This window comes from Gopherus evgoodei, chromosome 1 (assembly GCF_007399415.2).
Source record: "Gopherus evgoodei ecotype Sinaloan lineage chromosome 1, rGopEvg1_v1.p, whole genome shotgun sequence".
NCBI lineage: Eukaryota > Metazoa > Chordata > Testudines > Testudinidae > Gopherus > Gopherus evgoodei.
In genome coordinates, this window is record NC_044322.1 from 299,182,684 (window position 1) to 299,200,710 (window position 18,027).

Sequence of the window (18,027 nt, forward strand, 5' to 3'; positions counted from 1 at the left end):
GGTGGTTCAGTTCTCTGGGAGAAGACAGTGAGCAGGTCCAAGTGCCCAGCCTAAATGTGGTGCTCCCAGATGGAGAGTCCACCACAAATTGAACCCTGCCCTACTGGCCACAGAGAAAGGAGACTAAATACATATCAGTGGGGAGGAAGAGACATGAAAATGTGGAGGAAAAATGTGCAGTAAAATCTTTCCTGCACTCTAATTGCAACTTTGGCATTCTCTTAAAGGATGCGTGACTAAAAACACAAACCAGTGGTACAAATTTGCAGATGATTCAGCTAACTCATATAATTGTTATCAGAACCTTGAAAAGACAGCAACCGGGGTAGTTTGCTCTCTGGACAGAACTGGTATAATAGTACACATGGAAATGTTTTAAATGATCATCGAATCTTCGAAATGTGAAGCTGGAAAGGACCTTGAGAGGTCATCAAGTCCAGCCCCCTGCACTGAAGCAGAATCAAGAAAACCTAGACCATCCCTGACAGGTGTTTGTCCAACCTGTTCTTAAAAACCTCCAGTGATGGGAATTCCACAACATCCCTTTAAAGCCTATCCCAGATCTTAACTAACCTTAGAGTTAAATATTTTTTCCTAATATCAAACCTAAATCTCCCTTGATACAGACCAATTGATCACTATCCTCTTTGTAACAGTCCTTAACATATATGTAGAATATTATCAGGTGCCCCCTCAGTCTTCTTTTCTGAAAACTAAACAAGCCCAGTTTTTTTAACCTTTCCTCAGAGGTCAGGTTTTCTAACCTTTTTGTAATTTTTGTTGCTCTGCTCTGGCATATCTCCAATTTGTCCACATCTTTCCTAAAGTGTGCTGCCCAGAACTGGACACAGTACTCCAGCCAGAGCTGTCCTGTCCATAGGATGGACCGGGGCAACTGCCCAGAGCCCTGAACTTTGGGGGGGCCCTGAGCTTCAGGGGGACATGGGGTCCAGGGCAGCCTGGGGAGATAGCGGGGGGGCTGTTGCCAGCAGCATCAAGCCACCTGACCCCAGTCCGCCCTGCCCTGCCGGCTCTCAGCATTGCTCGGGGGACGGGGAGCTTGGGGGAAGGGATGGAATGGGGGTGGGGCAGAGAAGGGGCAGGAAGAGGTGCGGTGGGGGCTTGGGTGAAGGGGTGGAGTGGGGACAGGGCCTGGGGTGGATGGGGTGGATTGTCCCAGGCCCCGTACCCACCTATGGATGGCCCTGACTCCAACTGAAGCCTCTCCAGTTCTGAGTAGAGCAGGACAATTATTTCCCATGTCTTACAAATAACACTCCTGTTAATACACCCCAGAATTACCTCAGCCTTTTTTGCAACTGCATCACATTGTTGGCTCATGTTCAATTTTTGATCCACCATCACCCCCAGATCCTTTTCACTTACCACCTAGTCAGTTATTCCCCATTTTGTAGTTGTGCATTTGATTTTTCCTTAGTAAGAGAAGTATTTTGCACTTATCTTTAGTTATTTTCAACTTGTCTAAATCAGAACAGTTCTCCAATTTGTCAAGGTTGTTTTGAATTCTTTGATCTACTATTTCCAAGCAAGAATTAAAAGTTAAATGCAAGCATCACACATGTGACACAGAGGGCCAGATTTAGACAGCATTTACACTAAAGTAACTCCATTAGCTTGAATGATGTCCTGCTGCATTTACACCCTGTAAACGAGATTGGACTCTAGCCTGGAATGTTATGCAAATAATTATTTTCCCCTAGGAAACTGGAATCTTTTCGTATCCAATAGATTCAAATAAGTGCAAAATTCTGTGAGCCATATCATGCCATCAATATTAAAGCACTATCCCCCTCTTCAAAGTCAATGGGGAATTTTGCTTAAAATTGTTGATTTAAATGATCCAGTAATTTTATTTTACTAAGGTTTTCACAAATATTCTGATTGTGTAAGAGAAAGGTCTATAAAACATCTGTTTCCACTGAAAATAAAAGGCTACAGAACTGACAGGTACACTTAAACTAAACTATTTACAGTATAACAGGTCCCAGGGTCTTTATCATTGAAAGAACGGATGATGAGCAAATATGAAGCTAATTTTAGTTATTGTCCTTTTGTTCATCTTAGATCCGCATTGGATTTTCTGCATCTTGGAGAACAGTAGAAGTACCTCCTCACCCTTTAATGCTATTACATCTACTCCTGGGAATTTCCTTAGGAGTAGCACAGAGATCTTCATCAGAAATATTACAGAAAACTACAGTAAAAACATTAATGAAAAACTCCATCTGAACCTGAAGTTGTCTGAAGTAAAAGAGAAATCCTGGATTCCAACAACTACCCATCATTACTTCAGTACCACAGAAGAGGTAAGGCAGACAAATTAATTGGAATATATTGGACCTGGTTTTCAGTCATTCTGTATCTGTGTCAAGTGCATTGAGAAGAACCTTGAAAATGCAAGTGGACATATTCAGAGTAAGTGCATCCCAACTGAGTGGGCAAAGGCCAGGGTGCTATTTCTGATTTTCCAACTGGCATGCTGTGTGAACTGTGGTTCCATCGTTATTGAAAAGAGAAGTGCTATTCCAACCTTATGAGTCTCATTTTCAGCTGTTTTGCAGGTGCGAGTAATTCCTATGTGCAATTTAGGTAGTTTGGTTAAATACATGGTTTGCAAGTATAAGCGGGTGATGTCTGAATGACTTAAATAATTGTGAGCTGGATTCAGCCTGGCTCTTATATTGGGGATATGCAGTGTGGAGACGGTGTAATGAGCTTTTTCACTGCCATCTTGCATAAGGGTCAAGGAAAACTACAAGCCCTGGGCTCAGGGAACCACAGAGGTTGCTCTCTCCTTGTTTCACTTAGGGTGCACTCACCCACAGAGAGAGGGCAGAGAGGGGAAGGAGGCAGACTTTGCCTGCTATTATGCATAGGCCAGAAAAAACAGCAAAGAGTACTAAATTGCATCCTGGAAAATGATGTAGCGGTGTACATGCAGACTCTATAGGATGCCTTCCAGCATTCTCTCTGTGTGCATCTCTGCAAGGTACAGTCAAGCACTGTGGGAGAAAAACTGCACCCTCCGTTTTTTGCACGTGCCATGTGTGGATGCAAAAACACAGATAATCTGTAAAAATCTGGCTATGCGCAGGCAGTAAGGTTTAAAGAATGTGATATGTAATTTGTTGTATCACTGCTACAGATATACTGATGTTTCAAATCCCCTCAATTCCATGTTGCTTCTATTGCCATGGGGTATTTTCTGTGCTAAAAAGTTGAAATAAGAAAATAAAAGTGTTTAGTTGTTACTTTAGGTGACAGCATTACTTTGGATGAGACTGGGAAATATGCTTTGTATCTGCCCAGTTTTGTGGGTATTCCAGTAGAACTAACAAGCATGCAGCTGTTTAGAGTGCTCTATAAAAGTTTTCTGTTTATTCAATGGTCTTCACTGTAATGGTGAAATTCACTCTAACTCAGTGGGCCTGCCCAAGGACGTCAACACCACCTAGGCTTTGCTCGGGGGAGGGCCGAATGGATAGATTGTGGACAGAAGCAAGGCCTCCACATAGGGTGACCAGACAGCAAGTGTGAAAAATCGGGACAGGAGGTGGGGAGGGGGTAATAGGAGCCTATATAAGAAAAAGACCCAAAAATTGGGACTGTCCCTATAAAATCAGGACATCTGGTCAGCCTACCTCCACATCCCTGGTTTGCACCCATTCTGCATGAGCTAGTGTGGAGAGCAGTGCTGGAGGTAGACGGGGAGCAATATGACCCAGGATTAGGCAGATCCAGAATCCGAACACCCTGCACAAAAGGTACAGAGAGGCTGTAGCTGCTATGCCAGCACATAGGCTGAAGCAACTGCAGCAAGAGGTAAAGTTGCTGCACTGCAACCCAGCAGTCTGGTGCTGAGCTGAGGGTGGATTTTGCATTGCATCCAAGTATGATTTTATTTTTCAGGCTTCATGCAAGTGATTTAGATATTACCTTATATGATTAGCATTCAAAGAACATCAGGCTAGCTCTCTCACACACACCGTTAAGGTACATGCACCCCCTACTAGAATGCTAAGTGCCTACTGGTAGCTTTCCTCTGAATGGAAATTTTACACAATATCTTCTGTTGTTAATAGCAAACTTACACTCTGCCTTCCCACAGTGACACAAAGTATCCCATCAAAGTTTTGGAAAAATCAGGCTACATCATGATCTAGTGAACTTGGAATTCCTAAATTACAGTCCTGCTTTTGCCACTGATTCACATCAGTGGACATCAGCAAATCACATACGTCAAATTTTTCAAGCCCAGATGCCTAAATGAAGCACGTAAATCCATATTAAGCATTTACATGAAAGTGATCTAATTTTTAGAGGTATTGAACACCTGCACATCTCAGCAACATCAAGCCATTTAATTTAGGTGCTTCACTTTAGTCATACAAGTTTAACATTTTTGGCCTTAAATTACTAGTCTTTCAGTTTCCCTGTCTGTAAAATGGGGTTAAAATATGTATTTGTCCACTTGCCATGGGTGTTTAAAGGATTGTATGTTTGTACAATGCTTTGAAAATAGAAAGAGCTATGTAAGTACGTAGTATCATTGTTAGGAACACAATGCTGTCTGTGAACAGTACCAACACAGGCCAATCTCGATGGCTTACAGAATAAAAGCCTTGACGTTGTTTGACTGTGAACAAACCCATTTTGGGGGGACAATGGTGGCACTTGAATAAAACAAAATGTTTAGTTTAGAACAGCTTTGGGTTGCAAGTAAATCTGCAGCTTGCACTTTCAAAGCTGCGACAAAAGCTATGCAAAGCCCATTTCCTTCTGATTAAAAAAAAAGAGAGAGAGCACAGTTGGTGTTAAAAAAAAAAAAGGCAGGAAACCTTGGGAAAGTGTCTGAAAAAGACTGGAGCCTGCTATTAGACACACGTCCGGGCACTCCCAAAACTCACTTCCAGCTTTTTAAACAAAAAAAAAAATCTTGGCTGAGCAGACTGATTCAGTAACTGCTAAAGGCTGTGCTTACTAATTTAATAAGACTGTGTCTGTTCAGTACCAACTTAGAATTAATTATTTGGTACTATGCTGTTTATTCTGTTAAAATATAGTACCATCCGTGACCTATCCTATCCCTTATTCCAGTGTTGGAATAGACATCTCTGGAAATCTTTACCCTTGAGCGTCACTGTCCTCTGCAATATACAGAAGGATTCCTAGAAGTCCACAAACCTATACTTATTTTCCAGTGGAAACACAGGAAGGGTGAAGCTTTTAAAGCCTTTTCGATTACAGGAGTAAAAATCAATCACTCACTCAATAAAAAAAGAACTGCTTCTCAGTTTAAGGACAACACAGAAAAAGTAGTAGCATCCTCTTACTTGTGAATCTCCCAGGATGAAATTTGAAATTTGGCTCTCTTTTGCCATATAGCACAATACAATTGAATTATTCTGGTTGGAAACAACCTCTTCAGGAGAATTCAATCCTTTTAGGTGAAATACAACATTTGGTTGAAGCTAAGAAGCTTCCCCTGATTTCATTCAGACCAAATGGTAAAGGAAAGGGCAATTGGGCTAATTGTCTAGAAACGTACCTGCAAATTTAAACAAAAAAAGTTTGCCATGTTCCTCAGACGCAAATTTTTCTTCTTTCGTGCCAAATGTATATTTAGTTTATGTATTTTTAAAGTACATCTGTGTTATAATTTAAGATTCTGAACATGTTGCATTTGCAGAAGTACTCATGTTTGCTCTACACAAGTTAAAAAAAGACAGGTGCTTTAAAACATGCACATGTTGAAATAGGGAGCTATATATTTTTTTCTTTTCAGATATGCAATACCTATAGGTCTCTGAAGATTGCTGTTCCCTGGTATGGTGACAATATTGATAATGTTTTGTCCTTCTTGAAAGCACTATCTTCTCACTGTTTTTAAAAATGATCTTGTAATATCAGAAGTACTTGTGGCACCTTAGAGACTAACATGTTTATTTGAGCATAAGCTTTTGTGGGCTACAGCCCACTTCATCAGATGAAGCTTATGCTCAAATAAATTTGTTAGTCCCTAAGGTGCCACGAGTACTCCTGTTCTTTTTCTGGATACAGACTAACACAGCTGCTATCCTGAAACTTATAATATCAGAAAGTCTGAGTGGCTAGTGCAGAAACAGACATCACTTGAATTGATTTTAACAAGGTACCTCGATCATTTCAGATCTACATTTATTTTGTTCTAACACACATGCTACGTGTTACCTATCACACTATTGTTTATCACTTTAGAATAGTATCAGAGAGGCAAACAAGGAGTCGGGGTGGGGGAATGTACCTAGAATTGTTTCACACCTTCAGTATCAGGATAGAATCAGAGGGATAGCCGTGTTAGTCTGGATCTGTAAAAGCAGCAAAGAGTCCTGTGGCACCTTATAGACTAACAGACGTATTGGAGCATGAGCTTTCCTGGGTGAATACCCACTTCGTCGGATGCATGTCACCAACGAAGTGGGTATTCACACACGAAAGCTCATGCTCCAATACATCTGTTAGTCTATAAGATGCCACAGGACTCTTTGCCACTTTAGAATAGCTCTTTGGGGCAGAGACCATCAATTTGTACCGTGTTTGTTCAGTGCCTAGCACCATAGGGTCCTGGTCAGTGACTGGGGTTACTAGCACTACCATAATACAAATAGTAAATAAAAACAATACTAATGTTATCACTACAGTTTATGAATCACATAGTTGTGGTTACAGAAAAATTGTAGATATGGCATGATCTCATGTTTGGGTTGCTGCTCAATTTATTGTTTATGTCCCTCATTTTGAGCCAGATTCTGCCACATTTGTTGCAATGGGACTATATGCAGAATAACGTGTTGATTGTAATACTGAGCTTTGTATCAGTGGACTCCTGCACACAGTCCCACTGAAATCAGTGGAGCTTTGCACAGGTGTGGGAATCCACACTTCAGAAAGCTCAATGTGGGCTCAGAGACCAAGATACTATTCAGCACAAGTAAAACTGATAGAAGTTTCATCTTTTCACACTGTTGGATCTTGCTTATCAGACCAATCACTTATTTCTAACAATAGACAGAAATATGCAGCACCCTCCTCCCCTTCCTCCAAGATGGTTAACAAACATAGCCATTTTTAACTCAAGGCATTTTTTCATGTCAGTGCCCACAGAAGAAAATGTAACAATGCTGCTGATAAACTTGCTTAATTGTTGATCATGAAAGTTAAAACGCTTGTACATTATATAGTACTGAAAATGCAGAAATATAATATATCCTGTTTAAAGAGGGGGGCGGAATCCTACCCTTCTTCTCTATTCAACTCCAAATGTACCCAATCTGCTTCTAGCTTGTTATCTATCCTGATACTGTAAAAGCAGCAAAGAGTCCTGTGGCACCTTATAGACTAACAGAGGTATTGGAGCATGAGCTTTCGTGGGTGAATACTCACTTCATCAGATCCGACGAAGTAGCTATTCACCCAGGAAAGCTCATTCTCCAATACGTCTGTTAGTCTATAAGGTGCCACAGGACTCTTTGCTGCTTTTACAGATCCAGACTAACACGGCTATCCCTCTGATTCTATCCTGATACTGAAGGTATGAAACAATTCTAGGTACATTCCCCCACCCTAACTCCTTGTTTGCTAGGGCTTGAAATGTAAAAAAAAGGAAATGGGAGTAAATAGGAGAAGTGGTGGGTTCTGCTGTTGCTTCTGCTTCTTTAGTGTATGAAATTCATTTTCTTTGTTCCCTGAGAATCTGGAGACTTTCTTGCTTTCTGTGGTGTGTATTTTTAGTTTCAGAGCTATTCAGGGACTGGGAAGGAGATTGTTTCAAGGACAAAAGTTGAGGGTGGGGGAAGCAGAGATAACTTGGCCCTCTTTGATGTACTGTTACTCCTCCATCCATGGAATTGTGGAGAAATTAAATACCAGGGCATGCAAAGCCTTACATTATGTTTTATGTCCTCACAAGTAGAGATTAGACTGGTGTGACTATGATAGAAAAATAAGGAATGAGTATGTTGATGGCTGGGTATTTAATCTTGGGCACTGCTGAAATGACACCCTGGGGCAGAGAGAGAATGAAGGGGGGGCTGAAACACTTAGCCAGAACATAGCACTAGCCAGATGATGACTTTGCAGAGGCACCACCAGTCGCTAGACAGATGGGAAAGGAGGTTTGGAACCAATCTGTGGAAAGCCCAGGCTGGCAAAGGCTGGGGAGGAGCGGGGCTGGGAAAGTGAACTGGATGGGACCCGGGGTGAGGCAAGCGTGAAAGGAGACGGTTTACACAAGAGATTCCGCTGGGTGTGGGGAGGGGGGAGAAGCCCGGGCAATCGGTGCGGAGTCCGAAATAGCCCTGGGATGGGAGAGGAGCCCGGGAGGAAGATCGGAAGGAAGCGGGCCGGGGGGAGGAGAGGAAAGTGAAGGGGGAGAGCGAGAGGCGCTGAGCCTAGGTCCAGGAGGAAGGAGCGGAGGAAAGTGAAAGTCTTGGAGCAGGCTGAGGGGGGCACAAGGGGCAGCCCGGCCTGGGCGCCCTGCCGGTGTACACCGGCCGCAGACATTGGCTCCTGCCCCCCCATTGTGCCTCCGGAGAGGGACGCGAGGAAATTGCCTTTTGATTGCGGAAGTCGGCGGCCAGGGCTGAGGCAGAGTCAGCCGGGGTCAGCATGGCAGCGTGGGAAGTGCTGCGGCGAGCTGCCTCCTCCTCCTCCTCCTCCTCCTCCTCTCGGAGCCTGCAGCCGGCCGCGGGCAGCCCCTGCGCACCCCCTGCCCGAAGGAAACCTCAGGGAGCCCGGGGCCCCCCCTGAGCGCGTGCAACAAGTGCCCTGCACCGGCCGGGGGGAGGGGGGCTCGACCCAGGACCCATTTTTGGCAACTTCGCTTCTTTATCCACCCCACCCCCACTACGAGGATTATTGCAAATAAAACACTGGTGGCAATGCTGCGCTCGGCAGCTGGGGTCTCCTTGTGGCTGGCGCTGGCCCTCATCAAGGTGAGCTGCCAGGAGGGGGAAGGGGCGCCGGGGGGGCCCACAGTTTCCCCGATCATTTCAACTTCATTAAGTCCATCCCAGAGCAACTCACCTGCAGCCCTCTTTCTTGCTGCTCAGAGACTCCCCTCTGTCCCCTGCCACTCGCCCACCTCTCCCCAGGTGAATTTCCACCGCCGCCTTCATCATTAGTACCCTCACCTCCAAACCAGGGACAGGGGTGCAATGTCTCCTTTCCTTGACTCACTTTGCAAGTCTCCCCATCTGGTGAGCGACCCCAATGGCCCCAAGACCCACTCAGGGAATCAGGTGAGTGCTGCAGAAGTCAAGGCACGTTGTGGCTAATCAGCGGTCTGTGTTGTCCTCTCCAGAAGGGGCTTGGGGAGCCTGTGAAATGCGCCATCAACCTGACGGAGTGGAGGGTTTCCAGCCAGTCTGTCTATCTCAGATGGAGCAGTTTGGGGAATCTCTGCAACTTCACCCTGACGTGCAGCTCTGACAACGTCTCGCACACAGAGTGTCATCCCGTCCAGAAGACTAACCAGTCCTACGAATGCAGCTACAACGGCTTAGAAGCAGGGACTTTGTATCATCTCAGGATTTTCTCTCTCTCTGACACAGAAACGAGCAACATCTCCTTGCAAACAGGTAAGGGCGACAGGTGCAGATGTGCTGCAAACATTTTTTTTTTTTTTGGCAGCGTAGGAAAGTGGGTTTGGGGTGGTTTGTTCCTCCCACCCCCTTATTTCGAAGCCGATTTTCCTGACCTTGCTTTGATGATGGAAAATAGAAGGCAGATGATGTCCCAAAGGATTATTGACACTATTTCCAAAGGCACTTTAAATCTATGTCGTTTGCAGCAGGCTGGCTGTAGAATTCCCATGCCTTAACTCCTTCCCAGTTGCTGTCAGTAAGTGCTGCTGAAAAGTAGCACTCTAGGATTGAAGGCAGATTTTACTGTGAATAGTCTAGATTTGTTTAAAGGGTTTATTTTGTTAACAAATAGATTTCAAACTATTATTCAAAACAGAAGATCTGTTTTGAAATAGCAGCATAAAACATGCCTTATGCTCTTCAAAGACGTTACAGATTCTCTGTTCATAGCATATTTGCTTGCATTTAAAACACAACTATTCCATTATAAACCAACTGAACCTATCAAGAGTGGATAATTGACTGTCTTACTCTGCATAACTTTATTGGAAATAAGCTTGACCAATTTCAGCCCATGAAACTGATAGGTAGCTGTTCAAAGCTAATACCTTTTCCTAAAATAAAACTGCTTGTGATTATAGTTAAAATTAAAATGTATGTACATTTCCTGCAAATACAAATCATGGGAATACATGTGGTATTACATAAGGACCAGTTGTTCTCAACAGGTTTATTGCATTGGAAACAATTGTCTATAAATATATGCAAATATTTTCTATCTATATTCTGCAAATGCAAATGCAATGCAAATGCATGGGTTTCCTAAGCACAAACCATTTATAGCTTTAAAACAAAGAACTGCACCGAACTATTGACTTCAGTGGGAGAAAGATTGGACCCTTTCTTACATATACTGATGTTTTAATTTCATATATTTCTTTTTTTTAAAGCTGCTGAAATATAATATTTCACAGCCTTCTGCTAGTTGCTAATACAGGACTCAAGCCAGAGTTGTTAAAAAAATGTAAATAGGTCTATAATCTGATGCCTTCCTTTATCCTTTCCCGAAATTTTAGCTGTAGAGAGGCATTGCAATTTTTAAATGTAGTCTTTGTATATGTCTGAAGCTGATAGTATGACCCTCTCTAATCCTCATTGCCTTATATCACAATTACTGTGCTTCTTCTCCAAATAATGTTAATTAACCTCAGTTAACTGGCAATCAATTAACTCAAGGTAAAACAATCTAGTGTAGTCAAATCCAGTGTGATAGATATATATGCAACATTAGAAATATTTTTCGTATGGCTTGGTAGAACTAATAGTTTCCACAGTAACAGAAATTTAAATCTATATCATGCATTGCTCCAACTGTTTTTAATATTGATGAGTCATATTTTAAAAGTAAAAATAACAAATTAACTTATCTAAGTAGCAGGTATCTATCACAAGCTTTGTTGAATGGTAAAGGTTTTTTATATAACCCTTGAATAGAAGATGAGCCATAGGTAGCAACATAGACAGCAGATCACATATTATATAAGTAAAAGTGTTTTGATTATGTAATATTTAATTTAGACAATGGTTTATATATATCATTTTTAACAGATTTCCATCTTGGTGTACAGAATATAAGAAAATGATAGAATGATTGAAACAGATCTGTGTACAATCTTTTATTATCACATATCTTTTGGGTACAAAGTAATAAGATTGACAAAAGTTTACAGCTGAAATCCTCCAGATTAGTTTACCTTGATCTAGGTGAGGGTTGGGTTTGGATAGCAGAGAAGTTAGCAAGAAGGAGAGAGGGTTTTTTATACATATCTCTCAAGGAGGTTGTGAAAATTGCCTATGGAAGCAACTACTCAGGTTGCTTTATTTGCAATATTTCCTTTGCAATATTACCCAGTACCTGAATGTAGTCAAGTTATTTACATAATTTGGATTATGTATAGAAATACACAATATCTGCCAAATGTAACTCTTTACAATGTTTTAATTAATGTCTTTGATTTGTTTTTAAAGAAGCTAATCCTTCATTTCCACTAGGGGCAACATTTTACTCTAGTCTTCTGGAAGACTTCCCACTTTTTTCTCACTGACTTCTAGTGTTACTTTTGTGAACTAAGTTATGGAAACTGAATCTATACAGGCATTCATTCTTGGAAACTAACCTATGAGTGTGTTTGTGTGAGGGGACCTTTTGGGTCAGATTATTCTGAAAGGCAAAATTCCCATTGATTTTAATAGGAGCAGAATCAGGCCCATTGTGTATATCGATATGTATAAAATCATCTATGTTATATAGACCACATACATAACTTCTTGTGAACATTCATACTGCATACGCTTTTATAGGCTGGTTCTCATGCTGAGTTTACATTTTGCCCATGACTTTTTGCTTAATGTCAAATGTTCACACTTACAATATGAAGTGATAAGGTAATTAAAATAATGTTGAAGTTTAACCTAAGCCTCTCAAATTAAAAAAAAAAATTCTATCTTTATTTTGCTCCATTCTGCTTTGATATTTAAAGTGAGATCAATGCATAGTAAATACCACACATGCTGCAATTCCTAAGCAAAAAGTTTAAATTGAGGAAAACCTTTAATTTGATTTGGTTTTGTGAGTATAATTCATACTCTTAAATTACTTTAAGATACTGTAATTTAATACATTAATGTATTAAAAGAAGAACTTTATATGTTAAAAGAAAGGGCTTTTTCTAATCAAGAAAAAAGAGTTTACCTAAATTACTATTTAATTTGACAACTGAAGACTATTAATTTGTAGAACATTGATCCAATACACCGCAAAGGTTCATTCAGGTGAAGTCTGTCATAGCAATGTTTACTAAAGACTCTTTAGTCTACAGATTATTAATTAGAAAAGACAATATCTCTACCTCTACAACTGGTCTTCCCTCCCCCAAAATGTGGCATAAATATTATATATCTTGCTGTTTCATTTTGATAGCGGTGCTATTTTTGGAGAGCAGAAAATGAGAGGGGAAATGCTGATAATTTATCAGAACTGAGCTCTACAGATAAATTCTGCACTGTAAACCTAAGATAACAGATGTGATTAGGCATCAAGTTTGTGCCTTTGGCATATTTTAGTATTGATATTGGCAGTTCTGTAGTATTTAAATATATATAAACTAGTGTACAAGGTATACATTTACATATATCTATTCTGGACAATATTACTGATATTTTAAAATCTGTGATGACAAAATATGTGTCTAGGGGGCTGTCTTGTAACCCTTATTCAAATGTGAATAGGGACCACTGTATGAATAAAGGTGATAGGATTGGATTTTATATGTTTTCAGATAAAAACACTTGGGTCCTGATTCTGCAAACACTTATGCACATATCTAACTTTTTACATCTGAGTAGCCCCTCTGAGTGACTTCAAGGCATTAATTAGAACATTAGGGCCAGATTCACAATATAACTGCATTGGGCTCCATAGGCAAACTAGATGGAGAAACACCCATCTTCCCCTGGTTTGTGCATTGCACTAGGGTTTAGGCATCTGAGCACCTAAAGGGGAGCAGCAGAAGCTTTTCTGCACATTGGCAAAAACATGGGCACCTATGGAACTTTTACTGCAAAAACTTAGGTGTTGAGTGAGTTTAGGCCTACAGGGTTCAGCTGTAGCTGAGCAGGGGGCTTGTGAATCCCATTGGGGCCTGATTCTGGGATTTAGGCACCAACAGTAGCAGTTAGGTGCCTACGTCCTTTTTTCAATCCAGCCCTTATTTAAAAAAACAGGTTTACATTAGGAAGTTGTAAATTAAGGTTAAATTTGTGGGAAAATACATATTTTAAAATCCAGATGTAATTAAGGCTGGCTAACTTAGCTGGTTAGAGCCTGGTGCTAATAACACCAAGGTCATGGGTTCAAGCCCCATGCTGGCCACTCCATGTGCCAGAGGGGAGGGATAGCTCAGTGGTTTGAGCATTGGCCTGCTAAACCCAGAGATGTGAATTCAGTCCTTGAGGGGGCCATTTAAGAAACTGGGGTAAAATCTGTCTGGGGATTGGTCCTGCCTTGAGTAGGGAGTTGGACTAGATGACCTCCTGAGGTCCCTTCTAACCCTCATATTCTATGAATTGGTCTTTAGAACCTTGAAGATAGCTTAATGATGTTTTTATTTGGGTATTTCCTTGGTTTTTGAATACATTATTTAAAACTTGCTATTGACTCTTATATTTTCATTCATAGAGACACTAGGTTTAGCTATAATTAGATGGGGTTTTAATACATTGTACAACATGGTATTAGGCCTCAGGCCACGTCCACACTACAGAGTAAAATTGAAATTAATAAAATCGATTTTATAAAACAGATTTTATAAAATCGATTTTACGCGTCCACACTAGGGCACATTACTTCGGTGGTGTGCGTCCATGGTCCCAGGCTACCATCGATTTCCGGAGCGGTGCACTCTGGGTAGCTCAGTAAAAGAATGGGACCAATAACTTAGATTTCTGTCCACACTAACCCTAAATCGATATAGTAATATTGATTTTAGGGTTACTCCTCTCATAGAGCAGGAGTACAGAAATCGATTTTAAGACCCCTTAAAATCGATTTTAAGTGCCTTGTAGTGTGGACGGGTACAGCGTTAAATCAATTTAACGCTGTTTAAATCGATTTAACGCTGTAGTGTGGACCAGGCCTCAGCTGGAGTCTTGTGTCCAGTTCTGGGCACCACATTTCAGGAAGGATGTGGACAAACTGGAGAAAGTCCAGAGAAGAGCAACACAAATGATTAAAAGTCTAGAAACGTGACCTATGAGGGAAGATTGAAAAAATTGGTTTTGTTTAGTTTGGAGAAGAGAAGACTGAGAGGGGACATAACAGTTTTCAAGTACATAAAAGGTTGTTACAAGGAGGAGGGAGAAAAGTTGTTCTTCTTAACCTCTGAGGGTAGGACAAAAAGCAATGGGCTTAAATTGCAGCAAGGGCGGTTTAGGTTGTACATGAGGAAAAACTTCCTAAAACTCAGGGTGGTTAAGTGTAATGCCAGCAGACCCCAGTCATCAGCAGGCAGGATTGAACCAGGGACCTTTGGAGCTTAGCGCATGAGTCTCTACTGCATGAGCTAAAAGCCAGCTGACTGCTAGCTAAGGCTGTAGAGCAGACTCATTTTATCTCTCTCTCTAAGTGGTCTCAGTGTCACTAGATGGGACAGAACCACACACCTAGGAGGTGTGTAGGTTACATAAGCACTGGAATAAATTGCCTAGGGAGGTTGTGGAATCTCCATCAGTGGAGATTTTTAAGAGCAGGTTGGACAAACACCTGTCAGGGAAGGTTTACATAATACTTAGTCCTGCCTTGAGTGCAGGGGACCCTTCCAGTTCTATGATTCTACGATATTTTCCTAAAGTACTACACTGGTAGATACTGTTACAGCCTTGATTCAGACTGGTTCCACTGACATATACAGGCACCTGTTCTAGCAACCACTTTGAGGTTAAGTATTTGAACTGAATAAAAATTCCATCACCCTAGTAATATACCAACAGAGTTCGTAAACTTTGTCAAGCTCCAAGCCAATTTGGAGATAAGACTAAACCCCCTTATTTTTTTCTGTGGCTTTATAAACTCCACAGATGTTGATGGACCATCCTTGTAATCCTATAAACTGTGAGATCTTTGGGACAAATCTCATTTACTGTATCTTGTACAGCAGTGAGCATAATGGGACCCTGACATAGTCAGCCTGTAAGCATTACAAATTTTAAATAATAATAATCCTCTCCAGAGACATATTCTCTATTCATAATCTATAACGTTGTAGTGTGATATAAAGGTTTTATCATCATGAATTAGGGCTTCATTCCTCACAAGAAGCAAAACATTATGCAGCTCATCCCAAAGAAATTGATTGTTTAAGGACTGTAGGATCAGGCCCATTAACTAATCTTCACAAAATTCATGTGTAGTAGGTAAGTATTATCTCTGATTTATAGAAACGGAAACAGAGAGAGAGAGAGAGGTTAAGTGGTTTGCTGAAGGCCACAAAGAGTTGAGACTGGAATTTGAGAGTTCCCAGCTCTCAGTCCTGTGCTCACATCCTAGATTATATCTTTCTCATGGATAATATATTATGTTTCCATAATTACAATCCATCGTGTCTTTGGAATCTGCAGTTGTAATCATAACTAGTCTGTTAATCAAACGTACATAGAAGGGCTATGCATGTCCAGTAAGTCCTCTTACTAAAAAAATTCACAACAACTAAGACAGTAGTGCATTAGAATTAAAAAATAAATAAACCCCCAGATTTATTTATTTTATATAGTCAAAGGCATTCGTTCATTATAGAATAGTATAAAAATATCTTCATGAAAATGTTTTATTTCTGTGATATATCAGTATGGGACAGTTGCCAGCAGAGAATTTTATAACAATGTAAATGGTTGTTAAGTGTTTGTTTCCAGCCAGAGGTCTTTGAGCCCAGGCATTTCCCAATCTCATTGTTCCTTTGTTCTAACGGATGTACAAAGGACTGAGTGTTTTGTTTGCTGGGCCAGATAGATTAGATAAAGTTTGAATTTCTGAACTTCACCTTCTAGGCACGCAACTTTTTTTTTAAAATACACCTTGGAAATTAAATTCCACACCCAGCACAGTGCACATTATGAAGAAACTGTAGCACGTAAAATAATAACGTGCTATTATCTTTGATATGATTTGGTAAGAGACATGATTACAGTGTTGATTACTTTTGTAGTCAGTCAGCCTAATTCTAATTCTGTTGTTTCAGCGAGAATGAAAGATCCTTCCATTTATCACCTATGGTTCTCCACTTAAGAATTTCCAGCATCTCTTACCTTACACAATGGTAGTATTTGTTTGACTCCAAAAGGGTGATTTTTTCTAATTCGACCAATCACCTTCAAAGAATAATTTTACATTCTTTCTATTTGCCGGATAATAATCTTTAATGGATTATTATATTTTTTTAGGTGGACCTGGTAGCAAAGTCTTATAATTAAGGTTGCCTGACACTTTCCATTACAACCTTCTGTTTCAATTGCTGTAGCTCATTCAAGCTTTTCACTGTTTGGCCTGAGACATTCTATGTTTGCACTTTGCCTCCGGTTGATTTTTTTTTTTTATTTCAGCTGAATCAGTTCATTGTTTCCAAAAGGTTAAGAGAAAATTAAGTAGTTTTGTCCATTTCAATTTTCTTCCGTTATTTGAAGCGCTCTAGCGCCTCTGTGGTTTGAAGCAGGAACTTGAAATTCAGCAGAGTCCTCGGTTCAGAGATTTGCCTTATGTTTTCCTCTGAAATTCCTATCATATCAGACTGACATCTGGAAAATCACCATTTGCACATGTTCAGCAGAGCTTTTTAAAGGCGAGTGGTTAAAATTTCTCAACAGTCCATCTGCACTGAGCATGCTCCAGCCCCAAAGAGCTTTCTCACAGACAAATGCCCCTGAGCATGCTCCCAGGTACAGAGTTCCAGATGGGGAGGAGGCAGGAAAGCAGCAGCAGTAGTAGCAGCTGCCACCATTACTTTGTCCTAGCAAGAATTGTTGTGCTGGGCACCAAAATGGAGACCATGAGTTCTAGACTCAGCTCTTTGCAGCCCTTATTACTGAGCAAGGCCTCACACCCCCGCCTTAGAAGGCAAGCAAGTAACATTTCCTCCCATTTTACAGATAGGGTTGCACAAGGTCACTTCAGAAGAAGTTGAAAATCAAATCCAGGGCCACATTCTGTGCTGCACTAAAATGTATGTCCCAGCAGAGAGGGCGAAGGTGACTGTAAACCACGTTTGTGCCTCCCAGATTCTAACCTGCTCTAGCAGCCTGTGTGTCCCCCCAGTCAGAGAAGCCCTGGAGGATGCTCTAACTCACAGCAGCCTCATGAGGCTGCCTCCAGGCTTCTCCACAGCCCAGACTTTCTTGTGTGCAGAACAAGCCTGGAGCAGACCCCCTATGGAAGGGACAGTGTGGTTTGGATGGAATCGGGGGAGGCGGGTGTTAGTTTGTTTTTTTTTTAAACCTAGACGTTTACATACAAGAAATTATATGAAAAGAATATTACTTTTGCCAAGTCAGGCACTCAAAAGTTAGGAAATGTCTGAATCAAAGTTGCCCATTTGTTTTATAGGGCCCCAGCCTTACTCAGGGTGCACAGTTAATGAAGCAGTGGGTTGAAAGAAGGAAAAGGATGGGTTTTGAGGGGGTTAAGATGCAGTGCTGGTATCCTGCACAGCTGGGATCTCTGCCTGGTTCTGCCACACTCTTTGTGTGCAGTTTTGGCCAAGATGACTACTTAATCAATTTGATGTGTTCTCAAAGAATAGTCCTTTAAAGTATAGACTCTAAAAGCTTATATACAGGT

General features: G+C 41.1%; 1 protein-coding gene and 1 non-coding gene across 3 annotated transcripts in view; both read left to right on the plus strand.

Annotated features, from left to right (window-relative positions):
• Positions 1–18,027, plus strand: part of PTPRB (protein tyrosine phosphatase receptor type B) — a 93,621-nt gene that overhangs the window by 17,325 nt on the left and 58,269 nt on the right. Inside the window, exons 3-4 of one of the 2 annotated variants that reach the window (XM_030548741.1) lie at positions 2,086–2,327; positions 9,362–9,638. In XM_030548741.1, coding sequence (XP_030404601.1) covers positions 2,086–2,327; positions 9,362–9,638 — 519 coding nt within the window. Of the gene's footprint in view, positions 1–2,085; positions 2,328–8,485; positions 8,994–9,361; positions 9,639–18,027 lie in introns of those variants that run through there. The other variant, XM_030548742.1, reaches the window with a different exon arrangement.
• TRNAI-AAU lies at positions 13,502–13,575 on the plus strand. The gene has a single exon. It is a non-coding gene; the product is annotated as a tRNA-Ile (tRNA).